Here is a 21,257-nt window from a genome sequence, read left to right on the forward strand (position 1 = left end):
GCCCGGGGCGGGGCGGCGCGTGCCGGCCGCAGTCTTGTCGCTGCCCCATTGGCCGCCGCTCCGGCCGCTCCGCCGCGCCATTGGCCGCGCGCGCCACGCCCACGTTTGCGGCCGCGGCCGCTCGGGGCCCGCACTCCCATTGGCCGGCGCCCGGCGCCGCTCGCCCCCGATTGGCGGGCGGGGCGGCGGGGGCGTGGCGGGGGCGCGGCGCGAGGCTGGCGGGGGTGACCCGCCCGGCCACGCCCGCGCGCTGCCGCCAGCGGAGGGAACGCGCCGGGGCGGGGGCGAGCGCGCGGCTCCGCGGCCCGGGGCAGCGGCGGGGGCAGGGTCCGGCAGCGGGGCGGCGGACGGATCGACTGACAGACAGATCGACTGACGGGCCGGCGCGGGTGCCTGCGGCCGCCATGGAGGTGTGCGAGAGCGGCGGGGAGCAGCCGCCGCTGCTGCACTGGGACCGCAAGCTGAGCGAGCTGTGCGAGCCCGCAGACCCCGACACGCTGCTGAGCCGCACGGTGAGGAGCGGCGGGGGCGGGCGGCGGCGCCGGGAGGCCGGGGGTGGGGATGGTTGGGACGCCGCCGTGGGCGGCCGCGTTTCGGGGGCCGTGGCGGGGTTCCTCGGGCTCCCCGTGGGTGCCCCGGCAGGCGCCACCGTCGGCACCGGGCGGGTTTGGCCAACAGGTGCTCCCCGCGCCCCTCGCCGTGACTGCCGCCCCTCGGGGGTCGGGCAGGCCTTGGGGTCCCCTGTGCGCCGGGGGGAGCCTCAATTCCCTCCCCTCCGAGCCTGACTCCCGGTAACCGAGGTCCCGCAGCCCCCGCTCCGTCCGTCGCCGCTTCCCCCCGCCCGGCCGGGGCTTCCTCTGCTCCCTCGGCGTTGTCGCTTCTCCCGGGAGACCGCTCTGGAGTCGCCGGCCGTGTCTTCTTCTTAAGGACCAGACTGTCCCCGCTCCGTCCCGCTCCCCAAGCGCCGGAAGGAAGTGACACAAGTTTGGATGGTTCTGTTGTTTGTTTTTTGGCTGGAATCCCCATGTTTTGGCTTGCGTAAAACGCATAGTTAAGACAGTTCCGTGGAAATGTGTCTGTTGGCTCACTGTTACTCAGGAGGCTTCTCGCAAGCACAGCTATTTAAAACCTCTGTAAACCCCTGTCGGTGTAAATCCCGAGTGGAAGTGTGCCGGAGCACCTGGGGACAGCGGCATGGAGGTCTCCTCCAGCCCGCTGCTGGTGCGAGGCGCGGGGCGGCCACGCTCGGTGTGGCTGTCGAGCACGTGCTTGGATGGAACCTCAGAGGAACACGGTGGTGGCGGCCGGGATGTGGCAGTGCCCCAGGGATGGCGCCTGGCGGGAGCTGCCACGGGCTCCGCGTCTCTTCCTTGCACCCAAGGGGGTGATGTGCAGATACAGCCCGGAGCGAGGCAGCCGGCTCTCCATGGGAGCAGCGGTGATCCCGCAGCCACTGCCCCGTGCTGATCTTGGCGTTAGTCTTGTAGGGCGAACAAGGAAAATCTTATTTGCTGTGTGTGGTGTGCGACAGTCTGACTGATCCGGGATCGTGTCCGTCACGAGCTCCAAGCCTCGTCCCAGCAGGAAGCGAGCCTGCTGCACGCCTGACGGTCTTTGAACAGTGTTTGGCTTCTTTGTCTTTGAAAGTCTTGGGCTTTCTTGCGCAATGTGAATCTTCTGGTGGATCCGGAGAAAGGCAATCCTGTTATGGTGGCTTGGGCTTTTAAAAGCCAGCAGGAGCACTTAACAATGGAAAGCTCTTCCTTCAAACAGCTGTTTTCTTGTGGCTTTTTTTCTTTATCAACAAGAATGTTGTGAATGAAATGAGAGGCTCTTTGGAGAGTGTTCCCCTTCAGATTTTACAGTTGTGCTGGCATACTTCCTCATGCTCTGTTTGGATTCTCGTGAGGAGAATGGAGTTGCCACTCTTAACTTTTGTTTTCTTACTCAGTGTTCTCATGTCTTCTTTAATTAGTGCTTTGAAGGAGATCTTACACTTGGGCTAGGAATTGTGGCCGCAGTGACATGGATATGTCTTTTCTGCCCTATTTCAAGGAGCCTGAGAATTAAGTGTGTCTTGATAAAGAAAACATCCTGTGGTGGATGGAAAACATCCTGGTGGATGAAAATGGGATGCTTTTCCCTTTTCTGTTTTCAAGTTTTATTGGGGATTTTCAGCTTTGAATGCAATGATAATGAGCATTTTGTAAGGGGCAGCGTGTAGCTGGATCTGCAAAATACTGGGCTGTGATGGCCTTTGGGAATAACACTGACATTGATTTGTTTGTGTTTGCTGTCTTGCTGATTGGGTCTTTCTAGAAGTTTAAGATTTCTTTAGAGACCCTCTTGAAACCAAATAAAAAGCATTAAATCAATTTCTCTTTTTGGTTGTTTTTGGACAAGAATTCTTCTGAAAGAAGTTTCAGGAAAAAAAAAAGCCCAACTAAATGCTATAAAGTAGGTGTAGTGAGAAGAATTAAAGAAGAAAAGCGTGTTTATGAAATTGACATTCTTTAGAGTGAAAAAACCTCACAGTTTGCCTGTTGAACTTTTTCTTTTGTGAATGCGCCCTGACATGTGGAGAATACCGTGAAACACAAGGTCTTTATTTACCTCTGGCCAAAAGTTCATACAATCATTTGAAAAACCAAAACAAACAAACAAATTCTCTGGATGAAACATCTGTTCTTCTCTTGGGCTGTGCTTTCCTTCTGGGAGGACTGGTTTGACCCCATTATTCTGCTGTTTGCAAACATACTGCAGGGTTTTTCTGGAAAGATTGGGATGATGAGGAGACCCTTCCCGTGCCCCCTGTGCAGGCTGTCACCCTCACAGCTGAGGAACACACGGGTCCTACAGCATCTTCTGCTCCTCACACACTCCTGAGGTCCCCTTAGCTGGATGTGCAGGTCTGCATCCAGGGAAACTGTGGGCTTGAGAAAAGCCTCTGGGACAGTCAGGCAGCCCAGGGAGCACAAAGCTGGACTGGCAGGGGGAGGAGGGAGAAGATGATGATGACTGAGGGGAGAGCTCACCAGCAGGAAGAAGGGTCAGTGTCATTCCACCTGTGTGTACAGACTGGTGAGGGTGAGAATTCCATGCCAGCTGCCTTTTGTGTATTTTGAGTTGAAATTTAACTTTTCTATGACCAAAAAAGCTGTTCCTGGCTCTTGTTGATTTGAGGTAGCAGACAAGTGTGAAAGTATGCATACACTTAAAAACTTGACCTCTATTTTAAACTGCTCCAGCCTGCCTTAATTACCAGGGCTGAAATCCAACCTCCTGGGGATTTACATTTCTCTTTAACAGCTGATGATTTCACCAGTGCCTGGAGCTGTATGAGGAGCCCTTCCCTCACCCCTCTGGTGCTGTCAGTGATATCATCAGCTGTACCTGGAGAAAGTGGGGCCTTGAGGAGCTCAGCTCTGCTATTGGCAGGCAGCAGTCCTGGAGGTTAAAGTCTTGTTAAAGTCCCCACAGTGCTCACCTGGATGCCAGATAGCTTTATAGCAGTTATTTTTCCAGACTGGTTTCCCTTGGAAGCAAAGGCTGAAAGGCTTCCCAGAGGCATGTTCATGCTATGTGTCACGTGTCTGCATTATATAATCTTCAGCTGTGCTGTAGCTTGTTGTGACTGTTGGTAGTACCATGTGCTGGCACTGTGCAAGGCAGGGTTGTTGTTGTTATTACTACTACTATTATTATTGTTATTGTCATTATTAGTGTTATTATTGTTATTTTGTGCTTTTTTCTGGTGGTGGAACAGAAGGGAAACACAACACCTGCCACTGCCCAAGCGGAGCAGGAGTTTTGCCAGGTGGCAACACCTCCAGCTCCTTGCTGCTGCTGTTTCTTTCCATAACACACAGGTGGGCCTGAAGTGGGAGAGCTCTGCTGGAGGCCCTGGGGCTCCCCTGGAATTGATCTGTGGTTGGATATGGCCCAGCTGGGATCCTGTCTTCTGTGACAAGTGCCACATGTGATGCAGATGGATAAGTCTGACAAACACGCCATTAAATGCCAGCTACCTGTCCCATTACTGGATGGGGGCTGAAAGGCAGGTGGTTCTAGGACATTTAAAACCTCCTTATGTAATACTGAGGAGGCAGTTTTATTTTCCTCCCCATTTTCATGGCTGTTTTAACCCATGGTGCTTCCAGATGGTAGCAAAATGCAGCAGATTGCAAACATGGATGTGATTGTGGCATGGCACATGTAGAATTTCAGCTGTCCTACAGGTATGGGGGCACAGCAGCTGGCTCTGATATTTATGACTAAATTCCTAGATGTCATGTCCTGGGTGTCTGGATGAGTGGTTAACTGGAAGGTAACTTCAAGTGCCAAGTACCCTATTGAACTTGGAACTCATGAAAGCATTGAAATCAGTGAAATGTCACATTGCCTTGAAATTAGTGAAATGTCACATTGCTGCTGCTGTTGGTCTCTGAGTGGTGTCTGAGCCCTGTGGTCCTGTTTCCATGTCTCTGGTGATGCTGTGGGCAGCTCAGCCCTGGGTCAGGGCTGTAGTGTAGGCTGGAATGAGAGGAGGAGACTTCCCAGGCTGCAGCTACCAAGTTTCTGTCTCCCTGTGAAAGCAAAACCAAAGGTGAAGGTTAATGGTCAGGGTTGTGATTGTCATCTAAGATGAGCTGGGGAAACTCTGAGCTGGCCTTCTTTCCTCCCCATCACAAACCTCTGAGCCTCAGCAGAGCTCGCCTGGTGACTCATTTCCTCTGCCACAGAATCGATGGTTGCTGCTACTTTGAGTTTCTAATGACTTCTGCAGGAAAGCTGCTTCTGGATGAGCTGACAGGGAGTGCCTGGAGCTTTTGGAGTAGGGCAGTCGTTATTTTAATGGATGACAGGGCTTGATTTTTACAGTCTGTGTGTATTTAATTGAAAGCTGCGGTTGCTGCAGCGGGTGTGGTGCTGGCTGTATCTTATTGTGTGGTGGCTGCATGTAGCTCTCTGGTGTCAGTATAGTTGGATGCAATTTTTTTGTTTCATTTTGGTAGGGGGAGAACCACTTCATTTATTTGCACATGGGGTTTGGTCTGTTGGCCACAAACCATAAAGCTGAAATCCCTCATTCTTTCTTCCCTATACACCTGCAGCTGACTTTATGTAAAATATTTGTACAGTCAGTACTTGTAAAGATTTTTCCAAAATTGCAGTGAGGAGGGGAAATGAGAAAGTGAGATTTTTAAATAGTTGTATACAGAGCTTATACAAAGCAGTAGTGTTAAATTTTGTCAGTGACTTTCCATATCAATAAAAAAGTCAACATCACAACTGCTGAACAGCAAAATTAGTTGTACATGGTGCTTTGAACTAAAAACCATTTCTCCTCCTCATTTTCTTCCCAAATTAAAATAAGAAAACTATTCCAGTTTGCCAAGAGACATGTCACTGACTTGTAATGGGTCTAACTGATCTACAGTTCCTCTAAAAGCTGAGATAAACACAAGTAGGAGACCTTGAAACTTTACCCTGCTGTTTTCTGACAGTTAAAATTAGAAAAATGGGGGTATTGAGTTGCTGGCTGTAACTGTATAGTGAAGTGCTCAATCTGCAGTGAAGACAGGAGCTGGAAAAAATGTCAGTCTGTCCTGGGACCAACTTAGAAGCGTGGTAGATAGGAATGAGCCAGCATAATGTACAAACCCACTATTTATTCTTTTTCCTAATGGACGTGACTGCTGTGCACTGTGCTCTGTAAATGTTTCCTTTGGAAAGCCAGCCCTTACACATGGAGCAGGTTGTGCACGATAGCAGGGCTAAAGGAATTTCACTTATGGTGTTACCAGACAGGGCTTTCCTGTGTCTGGAGTTGTTCAACTTATCTACAGGTCTGGTGGGAACTTGTGCTCTTTGCAGGTCTTTGTTTGCAATGTGAAGAGTCCCTTCTTAGCTAGGGCTACGTGAGTTTCCCCTTTCATGGGATGGGGACTAGTTTTTTGTTAAAGCACTCTCACTTTTTTAGGATTATCTGTCTCTGTAGAGGAGGCCAGTGTGTGCTGTGCCTTGCTGGCTACTCCTTCCTCCAAAGAGCTTGGAGCTCTGTGTCACTGTGGGCTCATTTTCTCTCGGTCCCTCAGCTCACAAGGTCCCTCTGAGGTACTTGGTTGTTGCTTTGGAGACACTTTGAAAGTAGCCCCCCATCTCTGACTGGGCAAGTTTTACTGCTGACTTTGCAGATAGGTGTATCCAAATGTTGGTTTTCAGGCCTTGCTGTCCCTACTGCTGTCTGTACACCTTCCTCCCTGCATTCCCAGAAGCTGTTGTCCAGTCACTTTGTAGTACTTGGTTTAAACATCCATCATCTTTGTATCCTCTGTCTTAGGCTGCTTCTCTCACTTCTGGAGAAGGATCATTTTGTGGGTGAGATTAGCAATTACTGATAGGTGAAATTGCTGTCAGACACAGAGTGTCTGACCTGGCTCGGTGGCATTTGTCACAGGCTGTCTTGGCTACCAGCCTTTAGCTTACAAGGTCCCCCCTTTAACTCCTCTGATTCCCTAGAGCATCTTGCCTTTTTCCAAGAGAAATAGGTTCCTGGTGGGTCCCTGAGGGGTGCTCTCACAGCAGAGCTCTTACTCTGTGTTTTTAGGAGGCACATTCTTTTGTGCTGTTGCTCCCTATTCATCTCTCTCTGAATCATGGAGATGCCTTCTGGCTGTGTTTTTTTTTTTTGTGGGTGACAAGACCTGACAGTGCAGTTCTGCACCTGGATGTAACCACAGGCTGTTGTGGCAGCTGCCTGCAAGCTGATCCAGTTTTGAAATTCCTTTTTTTGCTAGAAATTAGCTTTCAGTTCCCTGACACAGCTTGCCCTGTAGCAGCCCAGATACTGATGCTGATGTGAAAGGGCAGGTAGGAGTATTTGGCTGGGGAAGGGGTAGTGGAACTGCATTTTGGATTAAAGGAATGCACACTGGGAATATAGTCAGAGTAGATTTATGAGTGGTGCTTAGATGCTAACCTGATGTGCATGTGTGTATTTATTTGATAGCAGTAGACTCTGATTTGGATGTCACTGGAAAGAACAGGGTTTGCCTGGAAGAGGTATTTGTTCAAGGGTCAGTAGGAAAAAGGCTTGTTTCAGAAGGATGTGGTATGTAGCAGAAAAACAGACAGACCTTATTTTCAAGGAAGCACTGATGTTGTATTGGTGCATGGCCCCACCACCCCTCCATGATGTCAAGTGCTGGTGAAAAGTAGAGGCTGCCTTGGATGCTAAATTATTTTTCTTTCATAAAAGCAAAAAGAATGGCATGCAAAGAATAAGCTTGGTTTAGGGCCACAGTTTTTCTGGCAAATACGTTGCCCTTTCACCTCTCTGAAGTGAGTAATAGGCAGTAGAGAAGACAGGTGAAAAATGGTGGGGTTTAACAAGGCATAGCTGAGGTGCACATTCAGTCTGAGATGCTGAGCTTTTCAGAGCAGGGACTTCTCTTCATTCTCTGTCTGTGAGCTGTCAGATCACAAGTGCAGAAAAGAAAGTCACTGGATTGAGTGGAGTGCTAAATGAGTGCAGGAAGGATACACATACTCTACCAAATAATGAGCATTCCCTCTCCTGAGGGTGAGTAGGGAAGCAGAGAAGGCAATGTGGGGAAATACAGTGTGGTTAAATGGGATAGATCTTAATTGCTAGAGCTGTCCCCATTGGTGCCATCCATCCAAATGTGGAGCTGAATACTGCCAGTGACCTCTCTGTGCCTTCTCTGTGTCTTGGAAACTACTACCTTCTGGTTTTTTTTGCCATCTGCTGCCAACTGGCTTTCAATCTTCTGTATGTGATCTGGCTCCACTGTGGTGACAGGCAAAAATTTAATGGAAAAACGTGACACCCACTTCATCTCTCTCCTCTCTGCCAAAGAAAAACATTCCTCTGCAGCTGTGCTGGGGCTGGCTTTGTCCTTTCATGCAATCTGTCAGTCATATGGGGTGAGAAATAGAGACCAGGCTGCTCTAATAACCTCTCAGAGAGCTCTGGGTGTCTTAGGGAGCTCCACGCCTCCTTCCTTGCCAGACTGGATGTGTCCTGGGCAGCGGTGCAAGGCAGAAGTTGGTAGAGGCTCCTCTCCCATAGTGTAGGGGCAAGGAGCAATATTCCTGATGGGCTTTAGTGGCTCACCTGGAGCTGTGCTCACTGCACTCCTGCAGGTCTGCAGGATGAGCTCAGGCTGTTTGGTGACCCTGCAGCACTCATCTCTGAGCTCTTGCTGCAGCTGAAGTTGCCTGCAGAGCTGAGTGTGCTTTTTTGGGTGAGATGGGCTTATCTCCAGTAGACAGGAGGAAAGTCATTTGCCCTTGTTCTGCATTAAGGATGTTGAGTGCTGCCCTGATTTTGGATGTAAGCAGAGTCCTCAGCTGTGGCAAAATTCTTTGAAGCTCATGGTGACTTGTGAAGCAAGAGAAGCATCTGTCAGTTGCTGTGCTTAGGAGTACCTGGTTTAATTTCTCTTCTCCAGAGTTTGGATGCTGTGTTGTGAAGGTCTGTGGAAAAGAGTGGAAAAAGAGTCAGGCTCTTTACACCACAGCATGGCCGGAGGGTGGGAGGAAATGGACATCAGCAGAGGTGAGAGAGGTTCAGAGTGGTAAGGGAAAAGGGCTTCACAGTGAGGATAACTGAGCCCTGGAGAGAGAGCTGCCCAGGGAGACTGCACCACCTCCTTCTTGGAAGCTTTTAAGATCTGACTGGCTAAGGCCCTGAGTAAGCTGGTCTTAGCTTAGTGTTGTCCCTGTTTGGGCAGAAGGCTGGGCTAGAGATGGCTTGAGCCCCATTCCAGCTGGACATGTGCTGTGGTTCCTTTTACAGCAGTCTGGACTCAAGGCACTGACCTGCTCAGATTGAGACAGGGCACTGCTGGGCAGCAGACTGGTTTGTTTCAAGGCTGTTTGTCTATGCTACCTCATACCTATGTTATTTCCTTTTTGTGGATAACCCTGACACTGTGGGTGTGGGAAAAGACCACCTCATGGATTAGCTCGTGTGAGTAGCATGGAGGAGGTTTTGTAGACCTAAAACCTGAAAAATACCCAACCAAAAAAACCCCAAACTCCAGTTCTTGAATACCAAGTAGATCCTTCATCCCTGCAGCAAATTCTGTGCACAAGAGAATGCTTATTCCAAGGCTGCTTTTTTCCCCAGTCTTAGGGAAAAATAGGTTCTTTTGTTGGTTTCTGTAATCCACCGGCAATGTTTTGATTTTGTGGGGGTTATCTGAAGACATGTGTGTTCTTGTTTATGGAGCCTCTGTTACCCACAGGAGAGATTCATGTAGAACCAAAACTCAGGAGCAGCAGAGAACTGATCTTATGTCCTGGATTTTCTCACCACTGTTGGAGCAGTGATAGCAGGGTTGCCTTAGAAAGCCTGGGATATTACGGACACAGTGATGCCTTCAGGAGGGGCCAAGACTAAGAACTTAGAACTAAGGCTGCAGTATTTCCTGCAGCCAGACACCTGGCTTTCTGGGATCTGTCCTGGCTAGCAAAGGATAAAGACTGAAGGAAAATATGATGTCTGAACTCTCCACTTTCATAACTGCAAATATGAGGCAGTGGCTGACTTTCTGCAAAACATCTGTCTTTCTCATCATGGGTGTAACTGGCCTCATCGTCAGTACGGATGGTATGTCTTGTTTGAGCTCCTTGGTGCTGCAGCTCCCTTCCCTCCTCCTCTGTGCCTCCCCCCTGCACTGCTGGGTGTGTGACTCAGGCCTGGGAGTGCTGTGGGCTTTCAGGCAGGCTGGCAAGATGTATATTTTAAAAAAAGGGCATAAAGCAGAAGGGTTTTCTTTAGAAAAAGAAGAGCAAACTGGCACTGCCTACATAAGACTCTAATGCCTTGTGTGCTCCCTGGTGAAATGCCACAGGGACTGAGGGCTCTCTGGGGATGTCCTTTATGGCTGGCTGTGAGCCATCTGCCCTTCCGCTCACTGGGAAGCATTTCCCCCTTGCCTCTCCACATGGAGAGTGCCATCCACATGATTCAGTGCCTGCTTGCCTGGCTGACCCCTTCCCTCACGGCATTCCTGCAGGGGTTGAGCCCAAGGCTCACTGGGAGAGGGCAGGAGCTGGCAGCTGCCAGGGGGCTCCAGATGTGTGTGGGTGCAGCTGCCAGGGGGGCTCCAGATGTGTGTGGGTGCAGCTGCCAGGGGGGCTCCAGATGTGTGTGGGTGCTGCTCCTTCGGGATCTGCAGCCGGCTCTCTCCGCTGGAAGGCACCGCTCAGGCACGACTGCCTGCAGGAACAGGCATGGCAGGAATGAGCTTTGGCACTCACTGCTTTTAAGGCATGAGCTTTCTGGATGCAAAATTTGTCTCTTCCTCGAGCCTTAGTTCTTTTGCAGCTCTTTTTCAATTCAGCTCGTTGGCTTCTCGTGGCTTTCAGTGGATGCTGTTGCTTGCCAGACGGACAAAAGAGAAGAAGTAGTATTTTGTACTTGCCCAGGGTGACTTGTGACTTCTCACTTGGCTGTACTAATTCAGAGCAAAATTTCAGCTAAATTTCCATCAGGAAAGTGCTTTGGGGAGTCTGCTCTGTGACTTGGGAATGCTTCCCTATTGCCATTGCTTGTTTGTTGGGTTGTTAGAAATATGTTGGAAAAACCACAGAGAAAAGATGAACTTAATTTATGTTGCTGTTTTTTTCTCTACTACAAACACTGCCAGATCTGCAAGATCAAAATGAACACAAAAAGTGTCACTGACTTTCAAAAATGTGCAGTTAAAAATCTTGATTACTTTTCTAAAAAGTTTAAAGGCATTTTGTGTCCAGAACATCTTTCTTTGGCTTTAATGAAAAAGAACCTTGCTTGGGACAGCTTGCTGGCAAGATTAGTTGGGGATGGGAAAAAAACCCTGCTAGGTTTTAAGATGTGGCTTTAGTGCTCAAGAGGGACATTACATGGTGTGGTGGCTGGGATGGAGCCACTGGAGCTATGAGGAAATTGTTTCAAATTCACTGGCATTTGAGGGGGAAAAGGGAGCTTGGAATTGTAAGCAAGGAACAAGAGTCTGCAGAAACTTGCATTGCTGAAGAGGCTTCTGAAGCAGTTGTTGAGTGCAGAAAGCTGTGAAGTCTGGGTGTAAAGGAGACTGAGTTGTGGCTGGGGATGGCAAATTAGCAGTGCTGCTGCTTTTGTGGTGATGAAAGTGTTGAAAAGTATGGTTTGGGGAGATTCTTAAAAACCTGGCTCTTGCAGGTGTCAGTGTGTCACAGTTTGGCTGAGGACTTTTCAGTTCTTGACACCTGGATATCTGAAAGAGGCTAATTTGGGAGAATTCCAAGAACAGCTGCAAAAGTGGTTGAAGTAGCAGGTTTGTGAGAAATTATAACAAACATTAAATATGTATTGCTTTAAAGGTGGACAGGTGTTTGGGAGGAGTTTGAGGAAGTGGCGTGATCAGAACAGTTTATATTAAGCTAACTATTCTTGAGGCATCTTTCTCAGTTTCATGTGATGTATGTAATGTCATTTTCAGTAATAGTACCAGAATAGAGCGTCTGAAAACTTTGATTTCAGCTGTGGTTCTCATAACACACAGATAATTAATATTTCTGTACTTGCAGCAGGATCCTTTCAGAGCTTTGTGCTTAGATTAAAATTATCATAAAGGGGATTATGAATCTTAAGCTATCATTATGCTGTGCCTTTTTTAAACTGCTAGTGTCCTCTGATAGTACCTTTTCTCTTTTTGTCTGATCTAATGCTTACAGGCTACAGAAGGGTAAAAAAGAATTAGTGTGAAGTAAAGAGAAACTGGTGATGATCAGCAAAGACTATCCAAGGGGAAAACAACAATGTTGGCAAGTGTAAGGGTAGAAAGGTGTCTACCTTTCTAAATGGTGTCATGTGAAAATTAGCCACTGTCAGTAATCAGGTTACAAAATGCCTTGAAACCAATACATCTAGATAACTGAAAATACAGATAGGCTGGAAGGTCCCAGAGGGGAAGTTTGGCTTGTTGACATTGATTTTTGTTGGATCATGACATTATGAGGAAAGACCTGAAAATATTCAATTAATAGAGTAAAAGGGAGGAAAATTAAAACTATGCACTGGAGATCCTGGTACCAAAGATATGTAAAAATACTTGGAATCTTTTAGTATTCCACAGTTAGAGAGTGCAGTAATACAGATAGGAATTAAATTAGAGAGTGCAGTAATACAGATGGAATTAAATTCTACCTACTAGAATTTAATTCCATTAAATTCTAGTAGGTAGAATTTAATGGAAAGCAGATATAGTCAGACAAACCTGGTTTCATTCTTTGAGAAGTACAAAAATAATAGTAAATGGAGACATTTTGCAAGCAGTTGGCTATTTATTTCATTGTATTGGCTGAAAGATTGTACCACAAAGTGTATGGAATTAAAGGACTGACTCAAAGTAGTTGTTAATGGAGAATTGGTGTCAGAGGATGGATTTATTGGGTTCTGCAAAAAGGTACCAGATAGGAGGCTTCTCATGGTTTTCATCCATGGTTTGGAAGCAAAGTTATGTGACTAGGAACAGAGAGATGTGTCTGCTTATGGGACAGGTGAATACATATTGGAAATCAAGACTTGGAATGCATAACAAAAAAAGTGCTAAAATATGCTTGAGTTGACAAAAATGCTCATTCCTCAGTCTTTGAGGCACACCCATGTTCTCTTCTGGCAGTTATATTTCAACAAATTATCAGATCCTATATAAGGGTACCTCATGGAAGCAGTGGATTAGGACAGGGAAGATTAGGAAGGTTTCATAGTCCTTTCTAGCTTGAAATGCTATAAAACTTTATTGCTGGGTCTGTTGATTCTGGATACTTCAAGGCATAACATACATCACATGCATCACAGCATTTGGTCATTTTCCTGAACTGTTGATTTCAGTGAAGTTTAAATAAGTGCTTTAATTGCTTCAAGCTGTTTTTGAACTGCTTGTGTTTATCACGACACCTTTTGGCACATATAAAGGAAGAAAATATGCAAGGCAGATGGAGAAGGATAAGATTTCTGCTAGAAAAAAGATGTTAGTCCCAAAATACAGGGCCACCTTTATGTATATTCCCTCTTGAAGTTGAGTACCAAAGGTGGCTTTGTATCCTCCAAGCCTCTGTCTGGGACAGAGTGGGTAGAACACACAAGATTGGTGTCAGTGTGCCAAGGGTCTTCAACCCTGACAAGGCAAGGGCAGAGGAGAAGCAGAAAGCAAGGCAGTTAGGGTGGGGTATGGGGAAGAAGGCAATGTGTGAGAAGATGGGATTAATATACAGATAAAAAAGCAAAGTTTGTAGCTTTCATTTTAAAGGTATAAGTAATGGAAGGTGGTGGTTGATATGGTACCAACTTTTACCCAAGTGTTTAATAGTAGATTGCTCTTGTCTCTCGGCCTCTGTGCATCAATTTCACACCTGTACTTTTCTACACCATCAGCTGGGGGAAGCTTAAGATTCCTTGGCTATGGCAACCTTACCTCATTAGTGCCTGTCAAGAGCTTCTGCAGCATTTTAACAAGCCTGGAGGTCTTTATGTGATCCAGGGTCAGTCTCCTCATAGTTTATAGGGAAATAATCTTTAATTTCGACATGCAAATTGAAACAGGAGGAGAAGGGGGCCTGGGACATTTGGGAAGGGTGAGTAATTTTTCTCCCTTGGCATCTCTGTGTTTAGGCAGCTGGCAGACAGAAGATACTGCCTTAAACTGCTTCCATAACATGGCATAACCTTTTATAGTGGTAATGCTGTTTTGGTTTTCTCTGGAATATGCTAGAAGCAAAAATACTTTATTCTAGTATAGTATGGACAGCAGATGTGGTTTGAAAGTGCCCAGAAGCTGTATTGGAAATATGGCAATGACCAGGAGAGTACCCATCTTCTCTAAAGCAGTGTTGCTTCTCCTTGTGACATGAAGTCCCAGTGTGCCTGTGGTGTGGTGGTATTGTGGGGGGAATGCTGCTACATTCGTGGAGTGGCCCCTTCCTGACCTGCTCAGGAAGCATGGAGTGCCTCCTGGAAAATGCCTGGCAAGGAATGAAGCTCCTCAGCCTGATGATCCTGTCAGGCTGGTCAGGCTCCACCGGCAGAGGCTGAAGCTACGTGCTGCTGGGAGTTACCTCCAGAGCCTGTCTGGGGATGGAATAAATGAGCAATGTGATTGTTCAGCACCACTTAATTTGTGGGGCAAGTTCTCCTCCTATGACTGCCTTTGTCATTCTGCTGTGCAAAGGTAACCTGTGGCAGTGGAGCCACGGGACAGGACATGCCTGGCTTTTCAGAGTACTGCCAAAAGGCCTTTGAGGGGTCTCTCTTGACTCACATGTCCTCTCTTAATTGAGCCCTCTTAAGGCACTTTCCAGCAGGTGTCCCAAAAATCTCAGTTCCCACTTGTGCTGAGATCTCCAACAAGAGTGTGGTGTTTGAGGCAGGCAGGCTGCATTCCATCAGTTCAGTCAAGCAACAGGGAAAAATGGGAGTCAGAATTCTGTGGAGATGATATGAAGTGAGTGAACAAATGCCTGAGAAAATCTGGACCAAGCAGGGGTGTGAAGAAGTGTGGAGGCAGATGGGGTGAGGAAATGTGATGAGTTGTGTGCAGCCCAGGCTGTGACATCAGAGGTCTGCACTGTGTGCCAAAGAGAGATAGCTGTGCTGGTGCTGGGAAACAGCTCTTTGACCAGCTCAGTCACTGGCAGATGCTGCACTGTGTGTGAGCTTTGAGGCAGTGCTGTGACAATCTGAAATGTGTCTGGGTGATGCTTTGCTTCAGAGCTCTTGCATAAAGCAGAGATACTTGACATCTCAGACTGGAGCTGTACTCACACAGGAGCTGATCTTCCCTCTGCACTTTGGAAGGGAGGGGGTAGAAGCAGCCCTGAGGTTACACATGGCCTGGTGCTGTCTCATACAGGAGGGAGGAGGTTGGTTTTGTTTTTTTTTTTGTCTCTAAACAGATTGTCAAGGATTTCTCTGAAGTACAAGGGCACAATTAATATAACCAGCACTTTCAAGTTCCTCACTGTGGTTATTTGCAACACAGAGAACTTAAACCTTTTTTGTTAGCTTAGCCAGGGACCAAGCAAAGACCAGGTTCCTTCAGCCTCCTGTATTTTCCCCTGATTTGGTGTGAGGAGTGGTGCCTGTGGTTGCATTGCTCCTTTGGGCTTCTTCTTGGAATCTCCCTGCAAACCTGCCTGTTTCCAGTTAGTGACGCAGCGCTTCAGGGAGCTGAGCCAAGCCAAACAGGGATGTTCCTCACTCAGGGAGGGAGCAGGGAGCCTTAGGACCTTATGGTCAGTGTAAGTGCAGACAGTATATTCAAATGCTTAAGGTCACTGGTAACTTCTCAGAGTCTCCTTTTTAGCAAATATTCTTTGTGACCTGGTTCCTTTGTGTCCTTGTGTTCCTTTGAAAACCAAATAGGAAAATAAAGCTGGGAGAAAGGAGAGGGTTTTTCCATTCTCCTCTGGCAGGGAGGAAAAAAAGAGGTTATAAAATGTCAATTTTTAAAATAGTTTTATGTGAGGGCCACCTCTGCCTCATTTAGGTCTTTTCACTATAGCCTTGTGCACAGTTTCTCACACTGGTGGGCAGGCTCATATGAAAGGGCACAAGTGTAACCACGATGGGCAGTAAAAAGCTTTTCCATTACCTTACTGGAAAAGGGTATAGCCAGAGGATCTGTTGAGGGGATCCAGGGAAGGGGCAGAGAGATGTAGAAGAGCTGAGAAATATGTGCTTTTTTAGCACTCCTTCCCTAGAAACCATACAGTGTAGGAGAGTGTCACTTCTGCTCCTTACCTTGCTGGTAGGCGCTGGTGGTCTTGTGGAGCTCTCATTGCTGGATTTTTGTGTATCTAACTCAGACCTGCCAGCTCCTGCTGAATATGTTTTTATAGGAGAACCTCTCCCTTTCCAGACTAAGCTTTGGAGAGCTCTTCAGGGGGTTCAGACTAAGGGACAGGGCATGGACCGAACCAACAGTCAGTTTGACAGAATTTGGGAGGAAAAATTAGCAAGAAGCTCTCTTAGCTTAAATCTTTAATAACAACTAGTTGGACCAGGAAGAGATTCAAGATAACAGAAACTGTCTGTTATTTCACTTAAAACAAGAGTTATCACTAGAGGAGGCTGGGTTCCTCTTATTTCATATTTCTAGTATATGCATGATGAACCTGTGACTTAGCAGCAGAATGTTTATCTGCAGGCTGTGCTTTTTTATCTTTCCCTGGCAGACATGATGCAGTTGTGTGTATTGATGCCCCTGTGAGAAGCTGGGCCTGCTGGTCAGAGGCACCTCTGGGAAGTCTGGCTTGCTTGCTTTTGTCAATGGCTGACTGATAAAGTGTAGTGCAAGCTGGCTCAGCCACTTTGGTTTGGATTCTGGCTGGGCTTGGAGGGGTTTAAAGGAGGTTTAAAGACAGGGGGAAAAAAGAAGACAAATGTGCCCTTACCAGGAAGTGATGCAAACCTCAGAAGATCCAAATTTGATTCCCTCTTCAACAGGGGAAGGAGTGTACTCAGCCTTAGCAAGAAACTGTCATCTGTCCACTGGTGTGTTGTTTTTCTTGGAGGTGTGCAGTATTTTGGAGACAGTTTCTGTATTTTGGGAAAAGAGTGGGAGTGCACCATCCAAAGCAGAATATGTCAGAATGTGGCACTGGCACATTAGCGAAATAATGTTTAACTAATGTAGCTTAAGTTACTTAAATTTAAGTGTGGATGTTTTGCTTAGTTAGGATTATGCATAACCACAAGGAAGGTAAAGATCTTGCTCATTAATGTGATGAGATTTTGCTAGATGGAAGCATATGTGAAGAAGAAAACATGTAAGTGTGAAACTTTTCAAATCTACTCTTGTATGTGCAGCACTTAAAATATGACTTGATAACTCTATAAGAATGAAATAATTCTTGTTATGAGTTTTGGATAGCTACCTGCCAGCTCTGATCCCACTGTGATCTTGGGCAGCACGGGAAGCACACTGCTCTGGAATCTGAGATGTGCATGGCTCCTCCTGGGCCTTACACTTGGCGCAGGTGCTGCCTTGCACCCCAGACACAAATTTGGGATCTTGTGGGAGGGCTGGAGCACCAAGAGCACTGCAGCAAGTGGCATCCCAGGCTTGTCAGGTTGTGTAAATAGGGAGGGAGGGGTTTGTACCTCTGAGTACATCTGTGGCGTGGGTGGGTACAGACTCAGCTGCGGGAGGGCGGCTGCGAGAATGTTTTACTGCTGCTGTCACAACTATATATGGAAGACCAGGAGAAAAAACAACAAACCCACTGCAGTGGTCAGGCCAAAAGAACTTCAGCTGAATTTTATTTTCCAATTGCTAAAGCATGGCTGGATTGTTTCTGTAGTAAGAAACAAAGTCAGGTACTTTGTGTCAGGTGGATGGCAGATGGCCCAGAGATGAGTGGATTGCTCAGTTTTAGGCTGATCTGTTGCCATCATGAAGTACGTGGCTACCTAGATTAATCTTTTTTGGTGGGATTTGGGAACATTACATGCCAGAAGCAGTTCCCTTCAGTAGGAAGGGTTGAATAGTCCTGTGTGTGTGCTGTAACAAAAGTGTGCACAGGTTTTGGAGGAAGCAGCATTGCTAGTGCCCTTCCAGAGCTTGCAGTGGCAGTCCTGTCAGTACAGCCTGCAGGATTTTATGATTTATGGTAACTGACACCTCCAGCCGTTTTGTGACTCAGAGTTGGGGAGAGTAGCCTGCGAAATCCACCTCGCACTTAAATTGTGCTGTTGCAACATTATAAGAGACAGCATGTCCTGGTCAGGATGCGCTGTAGCCCTAGGCATTTCAGGCTAATCCATGAGATCATAAAGACAGGGAACCACACAAACCACACATTCTTCTCTAGGAAAGAGCTGTTCACCCTGGAGATAGTACAGCTACACAGGGCAAACTTGGACAAGATGTCCAGAGCAATCTGCTTTTTTCCCTGTCCTATGACCATGGCGTGACAATTTAGTGAAACTGGACTTCAAAGTGCATCTTCACACAAAGGAATTTTGTGAAGCTTTTGACAGAGCTCAAATTGCTCATTCCATGAATTTAAAAAGAATTGTTAAAGATGTCTGTTGTCTCTACCAGTTTTGGTTTTTTCTTGAGGCTGAAGACAGAGAATCTCTTTTCCAGACTTATACAGATGGAGATAGGTAGATTTGCAGATCCCTTACAGGAATACTCAAGTTTTTGTTGCATTTTCAATGCCAAATGCTCTAGTTTGAGGAGGTCACTTCTTGCACTACCTTATCTGGCAAGTAGATGCTAATATACCTCACCGTATTTTATGGAATAATTATAGAGAATGAAGAGTTGCCCATATTATTCACAATGATCTGCTGCAATGGGTCTTTTTTTTTTTTAAATGAAAGTGCATTTCTCACTTCAGTGAAGTTCTGTGCACCTGACCTCAGCAAGAATGGTCTAATTGTTGCAATTAAATCTCCAAATTCTGTCATTTGTAATACCTGTAAAGGGAGCAGTGCTCTGTGCATTAGAGCAGTGCTCTAATGTGATTTAGATGAAGCGGCCTAAACAACCTACATCACAATGTCTCATTTTATAGACTTACACACACCAGATGATGCAGGAAGAATGTATGATTTTTTATCATTTTACTGTAAGATTCTGATAAAAACACTGAATTACTTACATACTTCTACACTCTCTTATGTTTCCAAGAAGAAATAGGCTGTGAGGTGAGGTGCTGCTGTAAACAATGCAGTTCTGAGAAGTGGAGAGAAAAAAGAAATTCAGATTTTGCTTGAGTTGTACAAGGCTGAGTGCTTGGGCTGCTGCTGCTCCAAAGTTGTGGAATCTTGCTGATCTCTTAAATGTCAGTCCTGAATGACCAAACAGGTAGAAATAAAATGGAAATTATCCATGGTAGGGAGAGCAATAAATGAACCAATGGTTAGGTGTTCTGGCTGTCCATTTTAGGGCTGCTGGCCTAACTGAACCTGGAGTAGTTCCCTCATACTGCTCTGCCAAGGTGGTCTCTGTTAGCTTGAATAACCCATGAATCCATCCTGGTGGAACTGGGTTGGAGCAGCAGATGTGGAGTGAAGCTGAGAGAACAGTGACCTCTGGGAAGGATGGAGCCTTCTGTTGAATATGGGGATTAAACCAAAATGTTTCTGGAAGAAGGGCACATATCTCTGCAGGTTATGGCTGTTAAACATTTTTATTTCAGAATTCCAGTGACACAGCAATACTAGGATTTTCTTGGTGGTGGCCTTTTGTGTGGTCTGCTGATGCTGTGGGATGCTGACAAGAGGCTGAACCACACCTTTTGGTGAAACAGATAGGATGGAAAGTCAGGCTATAAGAAATTGCATATTTATGAACTCCTTCTGTATTTGCAGTCTGGTGTGATGGCTTCAGATTGAGTCTTGCAGTTGAAATGTGCCTCTTTGTTGTGCTCAGCCTGTTTTAATGACAGAGCTGGCGTAGCTGAGTAGTTTGCATGTGACTTTGCCAGGACTTGCTCAGTTTTCAAGATGTGCTCTCATCCATTGGATATGAGCAGCATTCAGACTCTTGAGCTGTTAAAGATAGCCTGCCAAAGTATGTTTCATAGCCTGATATTGTTATAACTCTCATTCCTGCATGTGGGTTCTCAGGCACATAGAGGGTTTCTGAAATGTGTTCTTTCAGCTTTGTTCACACTGGTTTGTGTCGTCTGAGATCCCTGCTTTCTTCACCGCTATCAACAGAGAAAAATGGTTTCTCAGAGTTCGAAAAAACCCAAGTGTTACTCAAAAATGAGGATAAGATAAGATTGTGGTCATTTAGGCCGGAGAGCATCCCTTCAAAGTCTAGGAACAGGCAGAGGAGTATTCCATCACAATAGCCTGCCCCCCCTGCCCCTCCCCTTCCCCATCCACTTAAAAGTAGAACTTGGGAAAGAAATAAGAAGGACAAAAAAGAAGCCGACCCCAAAATGTACCCAGCCATGGCAGTCTGAGACGGTGGAAGCAGAGGCATGCAATTAAAAAAAGCTGCGTGCGCCGGTCCTAGACATTCCTGCAGCTGCAGGCTCCTGGCGCGGTGTCCGGGTGGGCTGGATCCCTGCCAGCCCCGCCTCGGCGGGACTCACGGATGGGGGACAGGCGGGGGTTATTGCTCGTTCTCCGCAGGGCCTGGGACTGCTCCTGCCTCTGCTCAGAAATGTCTCACTTTCCGTGTTTATGTGCCTTGGACGAGCCGCGCTGGAGGAAGAAAGAGCCTCAGGAATCCGTGTGGAAGGCAGATGGAGCACAGCTCCCCTCCAGCGCGGCCCACCTCTGCTCTCCGCCGTGCCCGCACGGTCCCCGCTCTGTGGGGGCGCCTTCCCAACAAATGGCTCTGTGTTCCCGGGGATCGGGAGGGACAGGGCAGGGCTCAGCGCCAGCAGCCCGGCCTTTGGGACCCTGCGAGCACCGAGCCGTGCGTGTGTGCATAACTTTTAACCAAACCCCGCTGAATCCGTGTGGTTTCGTTCTGCCAGGGGGATGATGTAAATCCAGGGAGGGGTTAGCACATCGGTTACTGGTAGTTAAATATAAAGTGTGAGAGCATGGCTGGGACGTCGGGAGGGTGAATTGCGGGGATGCTCTCGCCTCTTTCCAAGGACAACAGCTCTGTGTTTGTGCTGTGGGCTGAGGCAGGCCTGGAGCCGCTCTGGGCACGCATTGGTCTGTCTTTGCACAGGGCTGCTTTTCCATACTGCTGCCTCCAGTTGTCCCTTTCGTGTCTCTGCTGGGGACTGTCATGGGAAGAGGTGCCTGGGCCTTATGCACCAGTGTTTTAGCTTAACCCTGCCCAGGAAGGCGAGTTAGGCTCCCTGTCCCTTCCTGAGAATAGGAGGGCAGGGGTGAATCTGTCATCAGGAGAGTGATAGTCCTGCAGGTGTCTGGCACGATGTTATCTTAAACCAGGGCTGTTCTTCTGGATATTTTTCTAGAACTTGTTTATCTGAGTTTTTGGGCAGTGACTAAAGGGTTCAGGTATCCTGGGGCTAGATAGGTATCTGATACAAAAAGCACCTGGGGTGTCCTGGATGGCTGTTGGTGAAATAATGTTCCTTTCCCCAACATCCCTGGGCCTCTTGCCCATCGCAGGCTCTCAAGTGTGCTCTTGTGCCACCACTGGCAGAGGCTGAATGACCACAGGACCTTTTTGCTGCCAGAGGTTATCTTGCTTGTGACTGGATGAAGTTTGTGTGTATCAGGAGAGGTGGCTTGCTGGTGGTGTTCTGGCAGC

General features: G+C 47.4%; 1 protein-coding gene across 2 annotated transcripts in view; it reads left to right on the forward strand.

The window, feature by feature from the left end:
- The first annotated feature begins 297 nt into the window (after positions 1 to 297).
- Positions 298 to 21,257, forward strand: part of CREB3L2 (cAMP responsive element binding protein 3 like 2) — a 75,055-nt gene continuing 54,095 nt past the window's right edge. For both annotated transcript variants that reach the window (XM_030237771.2, XM_030237772.2), the window contains exon 1: positions 298 to 512. In XM_030237771.2, coding sequence (XP_030093631.1) covers positions 405 to 512 — 108 coding nt within the window. In that variant the 5' untranslated portion in view covers positions 298 to 404. The remainder of the gene's footprint in view (positions 513 to 21,257) is intronic.

The sequence above is a fragment of the Serinus canaria genome, chromosome 1A, assembly GCF_022539315.1.
Source record: "Serinus canaria isolate serCan28SL12 chromosome 1A, serCan2020, whole genome shotgun sequence".
Taxonomy (NCBI): Eukaryota; Metazoa; Chordata; class Aves; order Passeriformes; family Fringillidae; genus Serinus; species Serinus canaria.